Source organism: Xiphophorus couchianus, chromosome 7, assembly GCF_001444195.1.
Source record: "Xiphophorus couchianus chromosome 7, X_couchianus-1.0, whole genome shotgun sequence".
In the NCBI taxonomy this organism is placed as follows: Eukaryota; Metazoa; Chordata; class Actinopteri; order Cyprinodontiformes; family Poeciliidae; genus Xiphophorus; species Xiphophorus couchianus.
Window position 1 is genome coordinate 26,038,203 of NC_040234.1, and position 24,608 is coordinate 26,062,810.

Genomic DNA, 24,608 nt, shown 5'->3' on the forward strand with positions numbered 1-24,608 from the left:
TAAACATGTCATCTGGGGTGTTTATTGGAAAGTCTTCGAAACAGTTCCATGTGTGATGAGCCTACATCTCCAACCCAAAAGCCACCAAGTGTCTTTACCAACAGAGAGGTAAAGGCAGAAAAGAGGAAGACTGGTAGAAATGCACTGATCTGAGTTCACAGTGAGTCACACAGAGGGACTGGTTGGGTTGTTTTGGCATCCTGAAACATTGAAATGAGAGATAAAAGCTGTCCAGGTGGCCTTCTGCAGAGACTGGACTCCAAGTGTCTCAGTTTAGCACATGTTAGACTGGCTGTGTGTGCAGGACGGATGGAGGACACATGGACATGCAGTGGACCTATCTCCCACTCAGATCCACCTCTTGGCCTTCAGGCTGCCTCTCCTGCTCAGCCTCTACCTGCTCTGGGTTCCCATGGAGACCTGGTGGTCTGAAGCAGGCCTCGACATGCTCCACTGTCTCGGGTGGAGACATGGACATGAAAGGGTGGATGTTGGGGCTCACAGTGAAGCTCTCCGCTCTGGATGACTCGTCAGCTGGTCCGACGGAGCTGGTCTCACTCATCGAGTCAGAACCCGCACCTGGGCGCCGAAATAACCTCTGACCTGTGACAGGAATCATGTGTTGACGTCATCAGAGAACGAACAGGATGTTTCCTTAAAACAAAAAGTTTTCTAAAAAAAATGGAATCCTTAAACTTGGCACTTGAAGCTAATTAAGATAAGATTTATTTGTCATTGTCATCAACAGATTACAACGAGATTGAGATTTGCTCGACTCGAGTTAAGATGCAGGTTATGTGTATATATATAATATACAAAGATAAAGAAATGAATAGTACAAAATGAGAAATTATAGATTTCTGTGGTAATTTTCCAGGTCAATATTCACTGTACACATGAAAGTCATGAACAATGACTGGCTTTTATTATCTGTGAAGCACACAATGAAAACCAGCTGACAACACAAAGAGGGACAGCAGGAATGGACCTTACCAAGCTCCGCCCACAACCGACCCACGTGACCGCAAGTCTCACAAGCAAAGCCTCGCAGCGCGTTGTTTCTATGTAAACATGACTGGATTAGTGAATCATTTCTACTGGATTTTCACAATATATCAGCTACTAAATGGACAGAGGAACTAACAAGTTCATGTCATCATCTGGGAGGAGGTTACTGGTTTCTCAGTCACAAGCTGGTTGCAAACCTGAGGCCAGCAGGTGTCAGTCAGTTATGGTAGATCTGAACTTTGACCTCAATATGAGAAGCTACAGACTGATAGGAGGAACCAAAGAGCTCTGTAAAGGTAAAGGCAAATCTTCTGAAGCTGGGATATAATTAATTTAATTTCACATAATTACCGCGGTAGAAGCCATTTGTTTGTTAAAATTTTATGAAATATATTTGTTCTTTTTGATGTTTGTTGTGAATGACGTAAACTCACAAACGAACGAGGTAATTAGTCCAACGTTTAGAAACTACAGCGGCTGTAAATCGCCACAGCAAAGGGAAATAAAGGTAAAATAACCTGAACAGGTGATCAACTCAAAATCACTCCTACCTTTTTACTCTCTCTCTCTCGTTGTAGTTTAAGCACACCTGTTACCGTGGCAACCGCCTGCGCCCCACAAGACGAGCAAAGATTATGTAAAAACATAACATTCAGTCCGTTATGATATCAAGTTTCCAGGCTTGATATTTATTTCTCGATTATTAATCAGCGCTTCCCTGAACACAGCGATGGTTGATTGACTGGCTGTACTTGGTGCTAACGTGGCTAACAGGAGTAACAGTTTAGTCCAAAGCCTTTTCTGCTAAAATAAAATCTTTAGTGTATGTCAGATACAGACACATTGCATATTGATCTGTTTAGTTAACGTAAGACTGTGTAGCAGACAGGCTTCAAGGTGTAGAAGTTGTATCAGTTCTGCCATTATGCTGTACTTAGCTAACGGGAAGCTAAGTGTGTTTGTGAGACGGCCACGCACGTGATCACGTAGAATGGGCATCAGCCAATGAAAAGCGGCCCCTCTGGTAAGGTCCATGGCACTGGATCGTATCACTTTTCCTAATGAGCTTAGGGTGATTTCACACCTGATGGTCTGCCAGACCAAAGCTACAACATTTGTTCCATTTTCAGCTGGTTCTTTTTCACACTGCACTGTCAGATGAACCAAATCTTTGAAAAACCTGTCCCCCCCTCACCTGTTCTATTTAGGTCTTAAATGTCTTACTTGAAAGCAAAGTGGAACTTATTTTGTTTTTATTTTGTTATTTGTTTGTGTCCACAGACTTGGTGAATAAAACTTCTGTGATGCTGTTTGTTCTCTGTTGTTCTCTTCACACAGCAGCTGCACTTCTCCTCAGACTAACTCAAAGACAGGTGGGCTCTTTTTACTGTTTCTGGGGCAACGTCGGCTTTATTTACCATCTTTGTGTTGGTCAGTCACATAAAATCTCAATAAAACAAACTTAAGTTTGTAATTATAACGCAAGAAAATATGCAAAGGTTTTAAATTGCAAGACATTAAACATACATTTGCTCCTGTTCTTGTCCAATGCTTTTTTTAAGACTGTTGTACTGTTTGTAGTAGAACAGAAGACACTGTGTATGCCTCCAGACAGATGTAAAGTTGTATGAAAACCTGTCCTTTTTTGACCAATAGAGTTTTAGGAAGATGGATCTTTATCTTTTAGAAAAAGTCTTTCTATATGTGTCTTGAAGCAGACATTTGAACATTAATTTACTGTTCCAAAAAACAAAAAAATTCAGTTGTTTCATAAAAGTGGTACATAACAGCAAGTGACCTACCTGACAGTCTCTTAGCTGAAAGGGTGGGGGTGTCTTGGAGGGACGTCCTGCCTGCCTGGACTTTGGTGGAGTAAGTCACGTCTGTGGAATCCAGAGAACCTGAGGACCAAAGAGGTTAAATCAAAATGTCTGCTGTCCAAACAATCACATCAAAAACCTTTACAGTAAGGCTCTACTTTATTGAAGACTACCACAATAACATACTTTTGCTACATCCACATGGTAGTCTTCTAAAAAAAATAGCCATCTGTCCATCTACCCATAAATAAAACGAGTCAGCTGTCTGTCGGCCTCCGTCTTGTAACTACATGGAAGGTTCTGGGTCTGACATCGCCACGCCAACGGTACTGGATTGTATGCATGTGCTGAAAGCACCACAATAAAGAGGAAAGTACAAAAATGAAAGAGAGATTCAACTGACCCCATCTTCATTGAAGGCAAATATTTTGACTCATTTTGTTTTTTACTGAAATCCATGGAAAACCGATCCTTACATGAGCTTCACTGTGTTCAAGGTTCGCCAAATGAAGATTGTGCACTTCAAAAACACTGCAAGTGGAGCCAAGGTCTGCTGTGCATTTCGATACAGAGCTCTGCGAGGCATGTGGCATCTGTGGCTGTGTTTTTATAAAGAAAGACACTCAGACAGAAATGCTTTGTTTCCACTATTTGTCTTTTATATCTGCAGGCATTAGTAGGGAACGCTTATCCAGTATGTTCATACGAAGTGGTGAGGAATTATGTCACTTTTTCATTATTCTTCACTATGAAGATTGTCAAATGGCTAAAAACTTCTGGATGGAAAATGCCACGTCATGGTCAGAGGAAGCCATCTGCAGGAAGGTGTGGCACTCTCTCTGTGAACACTTTGTAAAACCTAAATGGTAAATATTCTGTACTTGTATATCGCTCTATCAAGTCCAAATGACACTAAGGGGCTTCACACTACATTCAGGCAATCAACATACACACATTCACACTGATGGTGGTGACCTACTGGGATGTAGCCACAGCTGCCCTGAGGCAGACTGACAGTGGCCAGGCTGCCATGCACTGGCGCCACCTGCTGGGTCCTCTGACCAGCGGCAGCAGACATGGTGAGTGAAGTGTCTTGCCCAAGGACACAATCGACGAGGGCAGTTACTCCATTGTGCCCTGCCTCTGCTCTCCTCCTGGTCCGTCCACCTTCAGCATCTCTGCTTTTCCCCTTTCTGATGTCTCTCTCATTCACACACACTCAGTCTCCAGAACAGGGGTGACCACACTTTTTCAGCATGCAATCTATTTATAAAATGACCAAGTCCAAATGATCTTCCTTCTACAAAATTGAAGAACATACATTTCACAAAAACCCTAAAGCATACATTTATTTATAAATACATTGAGCATTCTTTGTATGTTTAATTCTGTATGAAAGTGATACCTTTATGTCTTCTTACTCTGTCCAGCTCTCTCACTTATTATTGACCATTTCTTAAGCTTAAGAAAAAAAAACGAGGGCTAAAAATTGGAGGTAACACGTTAACTAGCTAGTTCTGCTGCACCTAACGCAGCAAAACTAGCTTCTTTTTCTTTTTGATTATAATGTCAGTTGGCAAACAAGTAAAGGAAACATTATGGCCACCAACAGGTAATGTGGCCCTGTATATCAATCAACTGATGGGATGAACGACAGGCCGACGTCTATTTATTTTATGTCATACGGTCTACCCACTCTACAGTCACCATCGACGTATTGAGCACCCTGCTCCAGAACATGTCTGCAGTCAGTAAAGTACCTGCTGCCAGGTTAAAAGTCCTTCCCTTTATGGAGCTTTCAACTGGAGAAAACCAATTCAGCACAGAGCCGACCACAGGAAGCTGTCTCAGCATCCCCTAGAACACACAGATTCAGAGTTAGTGGCGACAATGCAACAAATGAAGAGGACATGTGGAGAGCCTTAGCAGCTGCATTGAGCACATCTGTTCTGTTAACACAAGCACACACACCTCCTCCAGGAGTTTGTCCTCGTTGGCCTTCTGCAGCTGCAGCTCTGCCTCCAGGATGCCCTTCCTCACACGCTCTGTCATGTTCTCCAGTATCTGCAGAGGACAGAATCACAACTATTGAAGGGCTGTAGAAAACAACACGAGGCACTAAATTCAGTCCAATTAAATGCTTTGTGCTCTGAGTGACACCATGCCTTATTATTTATTTAACATTATATTTAAAATTCCTAATTGCACTTTCTGGATCATTTGAAAGAGGGTTTGCTGCAGTTTATTTTACATTTTTGACCAACGTAGTCAACCTGTTGTATTTGTTAGCTTCAGTTTTTTATTATTTATTTTCCATTGGCTGCTCTACTTCTAATTACACTAACTGAACAAATGAAAGTTGTGCTGTTTTTACATGTTTGACCAAGGCGCTGAAGCTACTGGTGTGTTTGAGTGAGCTGAACTGGTACAGAGTGATAAAAAAATTGTAATTCAGTACATTTATGTCTGTGTTTAAAAAACTAAATGCTTTGAGTCAATTCTGTTTTTCTGTCCAATACCAAACCTCTGGCCGATACTGAATCTTAGATATCAGTTATCTGTATCAGAAGTGAAAAACATGGATCAGTGCTTCTCTAGTTTCTGTGTTGTTTCCTTCTACTTGGTGTAGTGCCCCCACAGGTTTTTCATTTGACTCTGCAGTGTGAAAGCAAACTGCACCAGCTATAAATGTAATACATGTTATAGCTTTGGTCCCCAATTAAACTGAGGCTACTGGACAACCAGGTAGGAAAACATCATCCATCTGCCTTCATGTATCCCATAGAACGAACAGAGCAGTTACCCTTCCGCTTTCCTCTATGTCTCTTCCCAGTGTAGATATTGTGTCCACCAGCTCTGACACATCAACATCATCTGTCACCATGCCCACAAAGATGCAGTTTTCTTCCATCACAAACTCAGGGCCTGATATAGGATAAAAGGAGAAAGGAAAAAGATTAAATATAAAACACAATGTACCAGATTGGGGCACAGATGTTGAGGAACCTACCAGTGGAGAAAACGATGTCTGTGTCAAGCTCTTGTAGTTTCGTCAGCAGTGCATCGTTGACTTTCTTCTGCTCCTGTTTCCTCCTGCTCTCATCTGCTCCTTCAGCCTGGGATTCATACCTGGACATCATCACATGCTCAGAAAGGTGCAAAATGTCCAAACTTGCTTTTTCACCTCCATACCTGTTTGTTTTCACTGAGCCTGTCTGACCGAGTGGACGATAGTAAATGAAGAACAAGCCACTTTTATTGCATAGCATCATTCAGCAGATGGTCTGGGTTTCTACAGCCTCTTTATTTACATACAGGCTGATCAGACTACCAATAAAAAGCTTGTGTTTAAAAGAAGTTCACCCATCAATATCACGATAATAAAATGCAGTGTTTATCATCTTCTAAAATGACTTACATCTAAAAGCAAATACATTCAACCACTCAGCAGATTCCACAGCTCCTATACTTTACAAATCTACTCTTTGCTCTGCTGCCATATTTTTTCAGTCTTTGTTCTGCCCTCTTGTAAATGAGCCATACTCATCCAGTGGTTTTTCTATGATTTTAACACTGAACAAGTTAACTAAAGCTTTCAGAGTTTCGACCTCTTTGGGTTTTTGTCATTTTTCTTAATATGGAACACTCTGACGTTGGCGGAAAGTGCTGGAAGGTTCACTCCTAGGAAGACCGACAGCTGTGTTAAATGTTTTTTGGGTTTTTTTAAGGTCGCTCCTGATGTTTTCTCTTCATCATGTTAATAATTATTTTTCATGAAGCACAGAGGAAGTCAGAAAGGAAATGCTTGGTGGAAAAAAAATTAACATTGTGGAATTGTTTCACAAAAATGTGTTTGTAAGCTTGGGGGTTAGATGCAAATAACTTAAGAACCTGATAGAGTCCAGTTAGCTTTTCATAACTTGACAAAAGACAATTAAAAGACAATGCTCCTTTAGGTTGCTATGACAGCAGCTAGTCTGGGGTAACGTCTTTAACTAAAACGAGGAAAACCTGAGAGGAATGCCTGAACAACTGGTCAGTCACTGGAACACCCTCTTATTTTCTCGGTTTGACAGCAATTTGGTAAAATAAATAAATGAACAATTAATTAAAATAAATTAAAATGTATTAATTAGAATTAATTTAAAAATGTAACTAACTAAATAAGTAAATAATAAAATGGACTGATTGATGGATGCATGGATTGATATTTCATGTGGCTTTGTAAAGATCCTGTTGATCAAACTTAATCTTTTATCAACAGGATAAAAGATTAAAGATTAAACTGAGTGAAGCAGAACCCAGCAGCCCAGACAGCTTACCGAACGGCTCCCAGACCAGGCCAGCTCAGCTCCTCTATGTATGTGAGTGACGGTGCGTGGCGGTGGGTCTCCTCCCTGAAGTCCTGTCTTAAGTTCATTGTGGCTGACATCATCGGCACCAGCTCCAGGAGTTTCTGCACCACCTCATCAACATCCTCCTGCTGGGTTTCCAGCACTGGTGGGAAAAGCCAGAAAAGTTTTCATTTCCGCACTCTTCTAGCACTTAGAGTAGATGCCTAAAAGCAATGTCATCTCAGCGATGCATAGGTGTTCATGTTACCTGCAGCTGTGAGGAGGGGGCTGAAACGCACACAGGTCCCTTCATCTTCCAGCTCCACCACATCCACGCCACTAGAGGGAACCAGCTGAGCAAGCTGCTCACCCATCTGCATTCAGACCAGTACAGAATATTCTGCGCTGGTTAGGTCGCTAAAAACATTCATACTGTAGATGTGTGGTAAAATATGTGGTGGTAAGAAGCTCGGAAAAATCTTCATTCTTTATATGATGCCCTAAAATGAGCAGTTTTGACTGGATGATGTAAACGTTTCATATCAGACGATATAGATAACTATTGATTGATTTTTTTGTTTTTAATATCTGAAATATGACCTTAACTCTACGCGGCAATTTATCATTTTTAAGCAGTTATGAGTCATGGTGACAAAACCTTAAACTGCTACAGAGCCAGTAACTCAACAGGTTGTTGCTAGGTAACCAAAGAGTGAGTGAGCGAGTTGATGCCACCAATCTTGTTTAATTCGCCAAGAGAGGTTGAACGGCTAACGCCTTTTCTCTGAATGCATTTCCCAGAATGCTGTGCAGGTCTGGATCAGAGTTCAGTGAAATTATTGAATATTATATCAGATGCATTATCTATTGATATTGAGTCTATCACGACATATATTGTTACCGATTTCTTCTCTATCGTTAATGCAGGACACACAAAGTTTAAATTTTTTTTCTTTCTCATATCATGACCTTTAACCCTGGCGTTTCTAAAACTACAAGGAAAAACTCACCCATCCGTTGAAGGTATCCAGCACCTCCTTCTCTCCAGCACACAAACCGTCCACAGACCCCCCACTGCCTCCTTACACACAACAGATGAGGAAACAAAGGATATGAAATTATTACAATGCTTTCATCAAATTGGGTCAAGTCACCATTCAAACATTTAGAATTTGAATTCTGATTCATTACTAAACAGCACCATCTGGTGGTTAGCTTATGAAAACATGTTCAAATAAATGTAAAAACTGATTTCTCATATTTCCATCAGTCAGTAAGACACTTTTGGGACCATCTCAGAATTGCTTCCAGTCTCCCTTGACTTGCCAAAACTCTGAAAAGTTCATTGGAGGATATTGCTGGCAGTTTGTCTGCTCTGAACAGTCTACAACCTCTGCTGCTCTAGATGATTCTCTTTCATATGAGTAAAAAAGGAAAGTAAGTTCCTGTTGATGTGGTGAATGGATGGTGATAAACCTACTCAAAGCTGAGGAGAAGCTGAAAGTAGATCTCATTGGACTCCCTAACACCATCAACCAGGTCTTTGTGTTAGCACAAGTGGAAGGTGTTTGACCGTGGGAACCTGGACTCTCACAACATGTCCTATGGATGTTTGGTGGCGGTGAACTCGACAGGTTGTTATTGATAAGGCAATGATTTTTTAACCAAAAAGGTACATTTGGCAGCTACTTCATACTGACTTTTGGGGAAAAGGTGTAGCCGAGTTTTGATGCATCGTTTTATGAAAGGCGCCCACTGGACATTCCGTACACTCAGGCATGGAGCCCCACCATTTCAGAAGATCTTTCTTGTTAGGTGTAAAGGATGTATACTTGTAGAGCAATTGATCAAAACCCCAGAGTGCATCACACTACATTCACTCAGGGCTTATGGCACCAAAATACATTACAGATCTACGAGACCTTTCAGATCTTCTGGTTCTGGTTCTGCTCTGCATCCCCAAAAACAATGCCAAACATGGAGACGCAGCATTCAGCTTCTATGCACCACAAATCTGGAACAAACTTCCAGAAAACTGCAAAACAGCTGAAACACTGAGTTCCTTTATATCTAGACTAAAAACTCACCTGTTTAGAGCTGCTTTTGATTAGCAGTAAATGAAACATTCATCGACATATTTGATGTATTGTATTGTGTATTGATGATTGTGATGATGGCATCTGACAAAATGTAATGTCTATTACTTGTTTTCAAAGTTGGTGACTTTATGTGGTTGTCATGATGTAAAGGACGCCGAACTGCCTTGTTGCTAAAATGTGCTATGCAAGTAAAGTTGACTTGATTTGATGATGGCAAGCTACTGCACAGCTGCCATGCAGCGGCACCACTGGGCCCTCTGACTACTGTCAGCTGAAGTGACATGTTGTGCAGAATGCGACAACTTTACCAGCATTCGATTCCTGGGAAAACTTAAACAGCACGACAGGAGAGTTTTGTTCATCTTCCACCTGTTGAACACACAAGAATATGGATCAGGCTCTGGAAACACATGTTCTAATACCACAACACCTTCTCGTTATCATGCAAGACATGTTAGTTGAAAAGGTGCGATGTGCTGCAGCTCGAGTAAACACCGACTGCATGACAGTTGTAAGTAAATGTCCCATACAGTGTTTGAAATGTCACACTGCTCTGTATGTTGGTGGTGGATCAAGCCTTTGGCTCAGAGTGAAATGAAGCGTATCAAGCTAAAGTCAAACCTACAACTCTGAAATCACAGCTGCATAGATGGATTAGCTCCTCAAAGTAAGATCTGATCACTAACTGTCATAAATAAGCTAACTAAGCTCTCCATGACTTCAGTTTTAAATGTCTTCATAGTCTGGCATCCCACGCCTCTCATGATTGCTGGATTTCAGCTGAAAGTCCCTGATCTAGGCTGAAGACTGAAGATAACAGAGCATCTGAGGTGGCTGCTCCTCAACTCCAGAGGGCTTTTCATCTTTTTAAAGATTTTATTCTTCCTTGGCTTTTGATCTGGTTAATCGTAACTCTCACAAAATATGTTTTATTTGCACAGTAAGTCTGTATGTTATGCTTCTTATCTGTTATTTTCTGTACTATATTTTAGTATAATTATTAACCACTGTAGACTTGTTCAGTTTTAGTTGTTTTTAAAAGTGTTTTAGAAATAAATCATAAATGGTTTTAATATCCATTTCAACTAGGGCAGCAGCTAATGATTATTTTAGTAATTTTAGATAAGCCTGCTGTTTGTGTATTTTGTGGAAAAAACTAACTTTGCCATAAAAACATTCCTTAAACTCAAGGGGGAACTATTTTAACTGAGCATCATAGTTCAGTCATCCGCTCCTGATTGCAGCATTCACAGTGCATGTCTGAGGTAAACCGCATTTGTATAAAAAAGAATTAGCTGATTGGACAAAATATTCTCAACATAACTAAAGCTCTGTGTAATAGATCAATTTGTAATACTATTTGCTCCACAGTAGACAGTATCAGATCGCCACACCACATTTCACAATGAACAGTTCTTCATGACCTTGTTTTTCTTTCAGAGACAACAAGAGACTGTGAGGAGTCTCTCAAACACAAGCCTGGGTGAAACCAAGAAATCAGGAAGAAATGAAGAATCCATCAGCAATTGGAGAGAACATTTCATTGAGCTGATGAAGATGAGAGAAAATGGACCAGAACTGATAGAATGAAAAAGGATGAGGGGAGGTGGGGGTAAGAGGCAGAGGCTTGGTTCCACCTACAATAGAGAGTATCAGAGAGTCCAGAATGTCCCGCAGAGAAGCCCCAGAGATAGGTGGGATCTGCGACACCGCGCCCTGGAACCAAGGTAACCCGTACTGACTACGATACACAGGAAGCCTCTCACACACCTGACTGAGACGGTTAAACTGCAGATTCCTTGACCTGCTGACGGTTCTAATAGGTTCTGCTGAGCTCCAGTCGCTGGATTAGGACTGGGTTCCCCTACACTGTGTTCACCGCGTCTTGGCTTCGTCACGTCTCAGCTTGTGGTAAGCTAGTCAGTCCCTCCTGGAAGTTGCGATCGCAACTTAGTGCAAATCCACTCATCAGTCGCAATTTTCACAAGTCATTGGAAATTTTCCGCAAATCTGACCAGTCACTAAGGTTTTCTGTATTTCCTTCTTTTCTGTTGGTTTCTGACCAACCGCTGCAAATGAATTTGAACCAATCCCCTCAGTTCCCTTCTAATTTAACTTCCTGTTTCACAACGTCTCTTGAAAGACGAAGTCGCAAAATGAAATCCTGTGTAACATGAATAAGCTGTAACGTTTGCCGTATTTTTTGTAGCAAAACCCATTTTGAGATGTTCTGTAGGATTTGCTTCTACTGTGTAAACGCTTCATGTCAACTTGTGGTTAACACCACAACTCCTCAGGTCAGGATTTGATTTGCATTAAGGTGCTACTTAAAAAAGGTACTTGAAAATGTAATTTGCACTTTAAATATTAACTATGTTAAAAACCCACATAACCTGGGAAGGTTATGTGCAGCTATTTAAACTTTATTTTTTTTAAATGCAACTTTGACCACAATATTTTGATAAAGGTGTCACAAAATCTACAATTTCAGACCACAACAATCACCAAAAACGTCCCAACATCCTGGAAGGACTGAATAGTTGCTTTTAGGAAATGCTAGTGAGCAAGTTTTAAAGTCAGCTCTGAACCCAAAGACTGATTTAGAATCCGTAAAATCTAACAAACTACCATTTTTAGTGCCTCAGTGAGAGAGATCCGTTTCTCAAGCCCGTCCTACAAACACAAGTGGATTTTGTTTTTGAACATGTTGCAATATACTGCTTATTAATATATGGAGAAACTCTGATCCTTTATGTTCCTGTAAACAATGGCAACAAACAGAACATAACAACAAATGCAGTTAAATCCTAGTATGAATGTAAAGCAATAGTTTATTTTTTATGTCATCCATGAGCATGTAAGCAAACGCACACTGGGCCATGTTGTTAAAGTTAAGGTGTCATTTTGTTTTACAGATTTTATGTTTCTTTATTCAAACTGTAACACATTTTCTGATTTTTTTATCACCTTCAAACTACAAACTTAACCCTAGGTTTGTAGGGTTAAGTAAGTATTTACTTAAATATAAGTAAAGACTTATATTTAAGTCTTTTCTTTGACTGGACCAGTATTCCATATGGGTATGTTTTGATCTAACCCATCGTGTTCATGAGCGTGATCCTTCTGCATGTCACATATTTCAGAGTCAGTGCACAGCAGTTATTAAAATTTAGCACTCCCTTGGGTTCATTTATGATAAAATAGGGCTGATTTTTGGATTAACCAGTTAATAATTGGATAGGAAAAGGTTATTAATATAGACATTTTTTATAGATATCATTTTAACCAGGTGTAGCTAAAACTATGCTACTTGAAAAGTTCTGGGTAGAAAATATTTACAGAAAAAAAGAGCTTTTTTTAATCTTAAATGCAAAGTGCAGTTTTGGCTTAATTACTGCAAAAACATCATTATTTAGAGTCTGTATACTCCAGTTAATGATTTACCAATTACTAAATTAGTTGAAGATTATTTCAATAATTGATTTTCAACCCTAGAGCCTTAGAGGAGACATACCGAAGTTCTGATGCAGGTCACAGATTTCAGCTTCAGCAGGAGGTGCTGACTCTGCAAGGGAGAAAAACAAATTAAAGTGCAACATTTAGTAAATAACTTTTGTTTCTGAAAATACTTCTGAATATCATAAAGGCATCGATACGTTTCATTGACTGTGTGCGAGCATTCTCCTGCTAACATACTCCATGTTTTTTGTTTAAAGAACGCCTGTTCATTAACCAATAAGAACCCTCCTACCGAAAAAACAGGAAAAATATTTTTCCAGTCATACTTTTTCCTCTTTCTTTATCATCTCTTTATTAAGGAGAACAGATAAACCTGTGCTGTTCTTCATTTGCATCTTAGAAATTATTCAAATACATACTGTCTAAAAACAGTCATTCTTCTAACTGTGGTTTCAGAAAAAGTCATTCTCACCAAAGCTGCGGCGTGTCTGATCTTCTGAACAATCCCGTTGTGGCCCAGGTACTGGAGAGAGAGCCACAGAGGCAGCGCCCGCAGCTTCTCCACAGGCTGGCTGGAGGTCAGACCAGCTGCCAGGGACTGAGCACATCAACACACAGAGAGATCAGGCTCCTTCACCACAGCTCCCTCTACCGTCTGAATGAGAGCGGCGTGAGCCTACCAGGGCCGGGTCTTCGTGTCTGTAGAGGGTGACAGCAGTGACTGCAGGCAGCCCGAGCCAGCGACCAGGTGTCAGCGTCATGCTGTCGCTTCTGGTGGCTCCCTGTGGAAAAACACACCGATTACAATCTAACTCAAAACTCATCTGTTCAAGTTAGCCTTTTTACTGTGTAGTTATTTTGTGGTTTTCTGCCTTGTAGCCATTTCTTTACAGTTTAATTTATGTTTTTAATGTTGTAAAGTGTCCTTGGGTGTTTTGAAAGGCGCTGTCAAATAAAATACATTATTATTATTATATTATAATTATTATTATTATTATCATCATCACTTTTACTAGTGCAGGAGAATATCAGTCAGTATACTGGCAGGTATAAAACTCCTAAGATGCTGTCTTGCACTGTGCACAGGTAAAAAATTAACTTTAATTATGTCTGGATGTGTCTTCCCTGCTACATCCGGCTCTTCTGAGGGTTTATTCAAACATACAGCATCTGCCAAATGATTTACTCTGCATTTTGTCACATTGCAATCAAAAAGTGCTACATACTGTATCTAATGGGTAGACAGACAATGTAGTTCAGGGGTGACAAACTCATTTTCATTTCAGTGCCACATCAAGATCACATGGCCATAAAGCTGCAATATGTAACAAACAGGTTTTTCATAAAGACGTTTTTTCCATATTAGTTAAAACTGTCACCATGTCATGACAGTTTAATATCAGACAGATAATCTGAGAAAAGATGTATCTCTTCCAACTCCTCCCTGAGTTGCTACTGCCGTCTGAAGAAATGCACCACTCCCATCCAAAAGAAAACAACCAATAAGAGCCAGGAGGAGGGGCTTAGCGTTGTCAATTAACCTCATGAATGCACTGCTAAGTGTGCTATAATGGAAAAACAACTTACCATTACAGGAAAACCATTTGTCCACTGACATTGGTGGCTGTGCTAACTGACCTGGGCATTCATAACAAGCTATGCTAGCTGCAGCATAGCAGAAAACAAGAGGAGGCAGGGGGAGGAAGGAGGAGCAACACCACATGAGATTGTGACTGACAATGCTAAGACCTCTATCCTCCTAGAGAATAGAGGGCCACATAGAAACTTACGGTGAGCCAAAATTGTCCCCCAGACCATGAATTTGACATGTGATGTGATATAGTTGATAAAAGAATTAAAATGGGAATAAGACTAGCTGTTGGAAAATGCAGCCATTACAAGATACAGTCTATGTGAGCAAAGAAACAAAAGAGAATAAAAAAAAGATAGAGGGTAATGACACAAATAATACATTAATTTGAGAATAATTATGGTTTTGATATTTTTAAGCCTCCTTCCAGGTGAAATATAATCATTTAAGGAGAACTAGTTCAACTTAGAGCTGCACCTGGTGATGCTCTATGAACATGAGTCAATTAATTTTAACCATGATTGAACTTGGTTCTTGTTAAGGATGAACTGGGAAAACACAGAGGTGGGTGTTATTTAAATGAGATTACCATGACAGCAGAGGTGACCTGGGCCAGAGCCAGGGTGGCAAGGTTGACCCTAAAGGGAAAAAAAACAAAACCACATTATTAAGTTCGTTTGGGAAAACAAAGTTGTGCAATCAAATAACTTAGGATGATTAACATGTGCAATTCCTGTTAAAATTAAATTTCACCCCCCCATAAAATTAAGCGAACTCGGATTCGTTTTCATATTAATGGCCAGTTATGTTGGTGAATTATTACAGGATGCTAACGGCTCGAAGAAATTTGTCCCTGTTAGCTGTAGCTTCTTAAGAATGACAACATGAATGTCTCTCAAACTGAATGCTGAATTGAATGACTTTAGACCATTTAGGAAAAATAAACATTAACATTCCTTCAACATCTCTTGCTGCTAAGCTAGCTGCTACATTACAAAGACATTTCCAGCTAAAAAGATCAAAATCAAAGCACTTCCTGTTCCATCCATACAGAAGTTTAACACCCGGTTATTTACTTCCTACATTTATCTCATTGATTATGTCATTTATGTAGTAAATTTGGGCATCTTTACTATTTTGAACACAAAAGTAAAAGTAACTTTAGCAAATTATTTCCCAATATTAAGCTTTTCCAGCTCAGAATGAGGAGAAGAAACTCCACCTAACACATTTGGAGTGAAAAATAATGGAGTGGACTATATGAACAGAGATAAACAGCTGCCAACTTAAGTCATTAAAAAGAAAAAAAAAGAAATTTAACATCAAACTTTTTCTATTATGTTTCTTTTAGCATAAATGCCTATTTATATTTCTAATGGGAAAAGCATTAGTAAGTACATTTTATATATACTGCTCAAAAAAATAAAGGGAACACTTAAACAACACAATATAACTCCAAGTACATCAAACTTCTGTGAAATCAAACTGTCCACTTAGGAAGCAACACTGATTGACAATCAATTTCACCTGCTGTTGTGCAAATGGAACTTTGTACAGAACAAAGTATTCAATGAGAATATTTCTTTCATTCAGATCTAGGGTGTGTTATTTGAGTGTTCCCTTTATTTTTTTGAGCAGTGTATATTTCTCATACAGAAGTCACAAAAATATTACAAAACAGCTAAAGCACTTGAACATTGTTCAACATTATATAAATAAGCCTTTAGATTTTTGGAGTAAATTTAATGTTATGACAAAAATTAAGAGATCTGTCACATCTTGTTTTTTCCTTTACTCATTTTTATTTTCTATTTCATTTTTTGTTTTCTTGTTCAAAATAAATGACCTTTCATTCATTTTAGGTAATTCCTAAATGTTGATGAGGTATTTCAGCGCTGACTTACCCCTCCACATGAAACCATATACCATGCTGGTCGCACAGCTCCTTAAGGCGACTCAGTTTGTCTGTATGACCTGCTTCAGGGGTCCCTGAGAGGGAGAATCAGCAGAAACAAAACTGCATTATTAATTCATCGTCAGTTTTAAAAAAAATTCCAAACAACTGTTGCAGAATTCCTGGTGTCATACACGTGGATATAAATATTTTGGAACAGTCTGATCTTCACCTGCGTTGGCGATCAGCAGCAAAGGAAGCTTCCCAGCGTCTGTGTCCTCTTTGATCAACTTGTCCAACAGGGCAACATCCTGGAAGTCAAAAGTATTTTTCTTATCACATTTATATTCACTGAGCCATTTGAGGTGGATGCTGCTCCATCTGTTTCCTCCTACCATTTGGTGCTGGGATCCAAAGATGGTGTTACATGGCACTGTGCACAGGCTGGACAGAGGCAAGCCAAGCTATTAGAGACAAAGGAAAATCATGTTTTCTTAGTCTTTTCATAGTTTTTGACTTTAAAATTAGACATTAAGAAATGATTGAGTCACTGTTTGAATCACGGTACTCCCAGAGGTTTAGTTAGCCTCACATATGTGCAGTCATGTGAAAAGCAACATTATGAAGACAGAACAGTGAGCTGACATTTACACCACATCCTCATAATAAACAATAAACTGTCTACGCCCTTTTATCCTGGGCTGACAATTATTGCTGGGACAATTATTGGTCCCACCACTTCATTTCAATTGAAGTCTAGACTTTGTCTGGGCCATTTTAAATTAATGGCTGTTTTCCCAGCTGTTATGTTGCAGATTAGCATGATGATTGGAATCATATGACTGTTATATATCCTTATTCTGTCTCATTTAAAACCACAGGCTTCTCACCAGCAGGTCATTTTGTGTGGAACTCTCCAACAAAAGTGATTTTAAATCCTCATTTGAGAACATGCAGCGATATCAAGGAGTCTAGCTGGAGGAAAAACAACTGTGTAGCATAAGTCCAGAGATCAACATGAAAGCACTTCAAGTTACATTTTAAATATAGTCAGAAGCAAGTGTCTCAGAATCCAGCCTTAAAGGACAGCATTATGTATTTTGCAGGCATATAGTTCCATTTTATACATTATCAAGACACTGTCTTACTTTCACTTCTCATAAAAATCCTGTATCTATCAAATATGACTTAAAAGAAATTTGACATTTTAATTTAACTACTTGAAATTGGGCTAAAGTCTCTTTAAGAACTCCTGCTTTTTCTGAAACTTCGCCTTCAGGAAGTCATCACCATATCACTCCTCGATTAAGCCTTTAATAAAAATGTTACCAGCGTTGCACTGAGAAGTGGCTCCTATAACAAGATCAGTAGATGCCCAGTTCCACCAAGTGTTTGCTAATTGCTGCTGGTTAGTCTGAAGGAGCTGAGGGAGGGAGAGGTGAAAGCTTGGAAGTTTGGAAACTGTAGCTGAGAGGAGGAGATGCATCTAAATGGCACAGCCTGGTTCACAGGGTCCAGAGCAAAATGCTCCAAGAAAGAGAGAAACTCATGAAGTCTTCCACAGAGTGGTAATGAAGGAGGTGTTTTCTTAGAAAACCATCCATATTGTGGGGCAGTAAAGACAAACAACCTGCATTCTGAATTTAACCTCAACCATTTGGAAGGTTGAAACTTCGATAGTTTGTGTTCTACCAGGACAACACAAAGCCTCTTGTTGGAAACTAAACACCTTTTGATGTTTCCATGAAGGACCGTTAAGGGACGCTTTATCCAAATATTAGTAGGACTGAGTCTGCAGTATGGGGTCCCACGGTGAACTGTGCTGGCACCATTCCTCTACCCCCTCTACACTCCAGACGTTTCCCTACTTCAGAAGTTCTCTGATGACTCTGCCATAGCTGGCCTCTTCACAGGTGAGGACGACTCAAAGGACAGACGGTGGACTCAGCACTCAGCTGGTGGCACTCAGCTGGTTGCGCTGGCACCAGTGCAACCAGCACCTGGTCAAGGACCTAGCTCTGTTCTAGGATGACCTTTGACCCAGTGCAGGTGGTTGTAGACAGAAGAACTGTGGCTTAAACAACATCACTGTAGTACAATGTCTCGCAGACCACTTATTTCTACTCTATTTGTTTCTACATGGATTCCACCCACCTGGTTGCATAGGTGTTGTCCCAGGCCAGGCCTGCAGGAGGCGCTTTGGTAGATAACTGGCTGTCTGGAGCTTAAGACAGCATAGCCTTCAGTTGTATATTCCTCATAACGGGCGTTGATGGCAAGCCGACAGACCTTTACAAGGCCATCCCTGTCATCTTCATGGAAATAGGCGGAGCCATTGTCATACCTGTGGGGCAGTCAGGTGATGGATGTAGATGTGATCACTGAGAAACATTAACCAGGCTCATAAACTGCATCTGTGAACCCAGATTGCTATGATGCAAACTATTTTTGACAAGCTGAAGATACGGGATTAGTCTAAATATATAATTTCAGGCAATTCTTCAAAATTACAAAAAAAAAAAAAAGCATTACAAGCTCTGAGTGCCATGGAATGTGGTGTCTTGCAGAAATATTTATAGCAAATTATCTTTTTTAAATTTTGTTACATTACACAGAGACATGTTTAAAAAACTTAAGACACTTCCAAAAATGATCAAACTTAATATAGAATTTTGAAAAGAAAGAAAGGAAGAAAGTTAGTTATGGGAGAGGGCTACTCTGTGACGCAGAAGCTTGGAAACTGCAGCTGCACCCCAAAGGTGTGGCTAGGTCCACGTGGGTATTTTGCACAGCTGAGTGGTTGCCATGGAGATTAAAGGATTTCACAAACATGCATACATGCATGAAAAGGCCAAAAAAGTTGAATTCACATCATACAGCCTCTTTAATATATTTATAAATGAATAATAATAATAATAATAATAATAATAATAATAATAATAATAATAATAATAATAATAACTCTGCTTTAAATATCTGACCAAAATTATGAAGTGTAATTGTGGTGGGTTCAAAGATTCACATGCATCACTGGAGCAGATTGATACATACCTCTGCACTATTACATGCAATACGTATAAAATACAATGTAATTGCAAATGTAATGTGAGAAAATGTGAACAAGTATTTGAAGTACGACTACTTTCACAAGGTATCAGGAGTTGGGATGCTGATATTGTACCTGTCTAACACTTGACAAAGACCTTTTTAAGGCTTTCCATCAAACCTGAATGTTGCCTAAATGACGGAGGGTGCTGCAGGGTTTACCTGAAGATCCTGCAGAGCCACAGCGTGGTGTCAGACAGAATCCGAGTGGTTAGCTTCCGGAGCCGCTCTCTGTCCAACACGGAGATGTACGCTGCCAGACTGTGGCCCAGCAAGGCCATGTGACCCTGTTCCCCCACATTCTGGATCCTGCTGGGCACAGCACACATGAACATCTGTGCACCACTAAGCTTCAATCAGTGGTCAGTTCTGCTTACGGCTGGCTGGCCTTGTCCCTCTCATCCTCCTCATCTTCCTCTTCATGGATGAGGTGGTGAACAAGGTGCAGTACTGTGGTTACATCCTGGCCACTGCAGATGAAACACAACTTGAACTCACAGCTTTGTAACTGTTGTATCCGGTGAGCCACAGTTGCCGCATAACATGAAGCCAGTTTATTACCAGCGGAACATTCAGGTGCTGTAAAACCTTAGAGGGTAAACGGACATCATCTCAGTCATCAAACATGACTAATGCAGAACATTGTAGGCAACACTTCACCTTGCCTGCTGCTGCTGGTGGACAGAGGGATGGCCTCTGTCAGACTGCCCCAGTGCAGCTGTGGCTACTATAAAGCAGCTCACCACCATCAATGTGCCAATATGTGTGTGTGGGTGAATGACTGAATGTAGTGTGGAGTGCTTTGTGGTCTGGAATTGAGAAAGCTCTATGTAAGTACGAGCCATTTACCATTTATTTAAGAGATTTCTGTTAAATCTGAAATTTGCTCTTGTTTAGATACATCCAATAACACCATGCTTTTCTATTCTAAAACATTCCGATGTAGAGTTGTACTCTAGAGATAGTAAAAGCATCTTGTGGTTCAGTGGATTTCAATAGTAATTGTGGGGATTTTTATCATGTTTTGCATCCTGAGAAACTGTTAATATGTCACAGCTTGTTAAAGATTATATTTCTGTTCCAGCAAAATATTGTCTTGATAAAAAATCATTCTTTAAACACACAGTCCTCTTTAAACACAACAATACAAACAGGTTTTTAAAACAGCATCCGGGAGAGTAGATAGATACCTGCAGGAAACCCTGAAGAATGAAACACACACAAGGACTGAGCTGAAATAAAACCTGAACTGGACTAGCTCTGTGTGTGTGTGTGTGTGTGTGTGTGCGTGTGTGTGTGTGTGTGTTGCTGGACCCCACAAGGGAAAAAGCTGCTTTTGGGTCAGGGGTTAGATTTAGGACTACGGTTTGAATTGAGTTTTGGTTATGGTTAGGTCTGTACTGGTAATGGTTAGGTTTTAGGGTCAGGCAACTGAAATCAATAAAAAATGAATGGAAGTCAATGCAAAGTGCATGTGAAAATAGAAAGATGTAACATCTGTGTGTGTAAGTGTCTTACTCTCCCTGTAGAGGTCCGGGGATACTGGTTCTACTGAAACGTCGGCTTTCCGTTCCTGCGTCTGGCTCCCTAAACACACACACACACACACACACACCATGAATCCTTCAGTAAGTACGCTATTGAAATTCTCGCCCCCTTCTTCCTTATTATGAAAAGATGATGTTGAACCCTACATCTGTCCATCTCCAAGGATCCTCATGGCTTCACTCAGGTTCTTTCCCACCTGAGCCAGAGCAGCATCTACCATGATCAAGGAAGAGGCTTTGCTTCCTGAAGGAGAGTTAAGAAGAATTCACACATGAAGCACACAATGGACCAACATAAAGTAGCGTATAACTGTGAAATGAAAGGAAATTCACGCATCTTCGAAAAAGTGTGGCATGCATTTATATTTGTGCTCCTTTCAGACCGCTAACAAATGTTTTTAAAGGTAGTCTCATATACCTGAAACTTTCTCTCCACTGTAGCTGCCTTTCGATTAACTTTAGAATTGCACTAATTGAAATTACGAAAATAAATATGCTTAACAGAAACATGCCGATTTCAGAAAAGCTCATGTTTTTGTAATAGGGTGAGGTGGTTTCTCAACTGTATCAAAATAAATGTCTTTTGGAAAACTGCAATGGAAACACTTTTTTGCATCATGAGTCATGTGATCGACAACCGGATGTTACTACTGGTGAAAATAACATCACCAGTATAGGAAGACAACAGGAAGTAGGATGACGCAGGTTTGTTTTTATTTTTCAGACAGTGTGCAGCTGGCTCCACCAGAGCTCTCACAGCATCGCACAGGTCAGAAAATGTTGTGTGTCATTCCAGCGTGTTGAATCTATAACTCTTCTGCAAATTCACTGATTACAATTTTCACAAAACTGTAGCTGCTCCCAGGTAGTTGTTGGGAGTGCTTGTTGCTCCAACATCTGAATAAGTCACCAAAGTCTCCTCTGATTGGTTGACAGATAATGATCGCTAGCAACATGGCTGAATTATGAATCTATCTACCTATTTACATCCATCGCTGAAATGATTGTTAATGACTTACTACATGAACAAACGTATTCACGTGATTTTAATTTAATTTATTACTTAATGGAAGCACCACAATTGCAAAATTGTGTTTTTTCAACAATGGCAGAATATGGACAAAGATTTGCACACACTTGTAATGGAAACGCAACTAGTGACAAAAACTACTGACTGTGGTCTGAGTAGCGATGCATAAATAATAAAATTTAACGATTGCCCTTAAATTATGTCCACCTGCTGGTGCTTCATCAATTGTCTCAGGTTTTCGTGTTGATCTGGAGGATGAATCTGCACTTTGTGCCAGACTGGAATGACAAGGTCCACTTCAGCCAAAGTTTTGGCTGAGCTGAAATCAGGATAATACTCAGATGTTTTTTTTTATTCATTTGTTCCTCAGTTTCTTCGCTGATACAGGAGGAACAAAAGAAAAAGTGTGAGGAGATTGCTTCAGTAGACTCCAAGAGGGATTTATTTGAGCCCCGCCCACTTCTGAAGCAGCTCTCTGCTCAATGCAAACACAACCAGGGCCGGAGAACAATAGGGCCGGGCCAAAGGGGGCTGTGCCCTGCAGTGACAAAAGGCCTGAGGAGAGCGTTGATCTGAGAAGCAGCAAAGAAGCCCTGAGGAAGCTGCAAAGATCCACAGCAAAGGTGGAAGAACCTGTTTGACTAGACAACTGTTAGTCAATATATAATATAAAAAAATTATACTTTTATTGTCATTGTTAAAATACCAAAATTATATTCAGGCATCACAATGCTGTTACACCTGAATTTCCCTTTTGCGGGACAATAAAGGTTGTTTCTATTCTACTCTACTCTGCTTCTATTCTTTCGCATAAGCAAAAAGTGCAGATAGTACAAGTGAAATCTCATAAAGTGCAATAACAAATAATAGTTGGCCAAAAGTTCCATATACCTATAAATAACAAAGAGTCATATTTCTATTTGCTATGAGTCATGTTAAGGACACACCAAATGTGAGAAAACAGTGTTTTGGTCACAAAACACAATTGTACATGTCCAGTGGTATGCTAAGCCATGGTGGTGGCTGCATCATGCTGTGGGGGGGGCTCTTTTTATGAGAGATAAAGTTGGTCAGCGAAATCCTGAGAAAAAACAACAATCAGTACTTCGGCTTGAGATGGAGATTCACCTTTTTTTTGTAAGAACAGGAAAAGACGTTCTGACCTAGATCAGGAATGCTGCTAGAGGCCAACCTGCAGGCTTGCAGCTTGAATATTTCTTTTCTTAAAACAAATATTTAACATTTTTGATTAAATACAATTACATTTTTGGTTCTAATATGGAAAAAGGTTCTAAAGGTACGTATACTTTATCAGGTAAGGCAAATAAGTTTGAACATTGACTAAAAGTTGTATATATGACGAATTAAATGAGCAACACCAACTCAGTTTTGGAAGTTGGTTGAATATCTGACCCAGAATATTAAGGAGAGCAGCCGTGTATTATCATCCCCACAGTCATTCACTCCTCAGGAGGAACTCGGAGCGGTTCAGCAGCGGAGCTCCGCTGGCTGAGAGAAGCCCAGTCAGCGGCTAACTCTCCTTCAGACCCTCGGTATGAGCTGGGGTTCGGACATACGGAACCAGCAGCGCGCTATCCCAGCTGAAACAAACCCCACATCATATTCCTAGCTTTCCACAGCGCACGCTCCTTACCTTTAGCAGTCCACAGCTGACAGCTTGACACCTGCGCTCCGTGAAAAGGGACGCAGAGAATTCGCTGCTAGGTAACGCGAGGGAGCCCCTGCAGAAGTCTCCGGGAAAGCCCGTAGAAAAAAAATTAAGTCGCCAGTTTTGAATTTATTGCGAATTAAATAACCTGTCTCCGTATGAGATTTCTGTTAACCACTGGCCGAACCGGACAGTTTACTTCCTGGACCTGCCGAACGACGTGCATTCCACGCTGGCAGCGCTGACGTCACGCCCCGCTGCGCAGGATTGGTCAGCTGGCGGCAGCTGATAATCACACAGCATATGTTACTAAAGCTTAACATAGAACACGGAACTGCAACTATAACCAGACAACAGTAGCACTTTTAGTGGGATAATGTATGAAAAGCCAAACATTGATACAATATTCAGAGTAATGCTGAGGACATAAGGAGACAAGAAATAATTCTGAGTCACTGGAACCTTGCTAAACTGTGTAGTGTTGAGGAAACTGGAACATATGTTTATGGGATTTAGGAAGTATGAGAATCAAATGAGAATCAGAGTACTCGGAACCGAGTTTTAAGGATAATTTAGTTCAGTAAAATGAAGTTGAACCCTTCAACTTTATCTTCAACTTGAAGGTAAAGAAAACCTTGGTTTTTGAAGACTACTGATCACATTGAGAGACTTAAAGAAATATGTCATTAAGTCATCATTACGTGTGATGAATATCTAACCTAGAACTTTAATGCAACAAATTGGAAGGAGACTAACAAACATGAGATAAGCTGAGGAGGACATTAAAACAAAATCTCTGAAAAATGCATAAAGAATCAAATGTAAGCATAAAATAAGAAACTGAATACAGTGGAATGAACTGATATAGTGAGACCAAGAAATATTTAGGAATAAATCTCTTGTCTACGGAGCCTGTCTTCTGGTGACATTTTATGAGAACAACTTAATTATAGAAACTCGTGGCTACTAACCTTTTTCTCCCATGTCATCAGATGGGCTCTCTGGGCTCCGTACTTGTCTGAAGCTGTATGTGTTTAAAAAAGGGACTTGGA

The 24,608-nt window shown here is 40.1% G+C and overlaps 1 protein-coding gene across 3 annotated transcripts; it reads right to left on the bottom strand.

The window, feature by feature from the left end:
• pdxdc1 (pyridoxal-dependent decarboxylase domain containing 1) lies at positions 1 to 24,566 on the bottom strand. Of its 3 annotated transcripts, none has more exons than XM_028024168.1 (24): positions 24,528 to 24,566; positions 21,005 to 21,101; positions 20,829 to 20,897; positions 19,688 to 19,780; positions 19,473 to 19,619; positions 18,360 to 18,549; positions 16,601 to 16,669; positions 16,438 to 16,516; positions 16,216 to 16,300; positions 14,901 to 14,949; positions 13,401 to 13,502; positions 13,193 to 13,318; positions 12,776 to 12,826; positions 11,890 to 11,934; positions 9,570 to 9,630; positions 8,173 to 8,243; positions 7,431 to 7,536; positions 7,151 to 7,325; positions 5,839 to 5,957; positions 5,632 to 5,753; positions 4,800 to 4,892; positions 4,589 to 4,685; positions 2,811 to 2,909; positions 1 to 603 (listed from the first exon to the last, which is right to left on the bottom strand). In XM_028024168.1, the coding sequence occupies exons 1-24, from the start codon at positions 24,538 to 24,540 to the stop codon at positions 338 to 340; spliced, it is 2,424 nt and encodes an 807-aa protein (XP_027879969.1). In that variant the 5' UTR covers positions 24,541 to 24,566; the 3' UTR covers positions 1 to 337. The 3 variants fall into 3 exon arrangements, with proteins under 3 accessions (XP_027879969.1, XP_027879970.1, XP_027879971.1); XM_028024169.1 differs by lacking the exon at positions 24,528 to 24,566 and adding an exon at positions 23,542 to 23,855; XM_028024170.1 differs by lacking the exon at positions 11,890 to 11,934 and having other exon boundaries at positions 338 to 603; positions 24,528 to 24,564.
• Between the last annotated feature and the right edge of the window lie 42 nt (positions 24,567 to 24,608).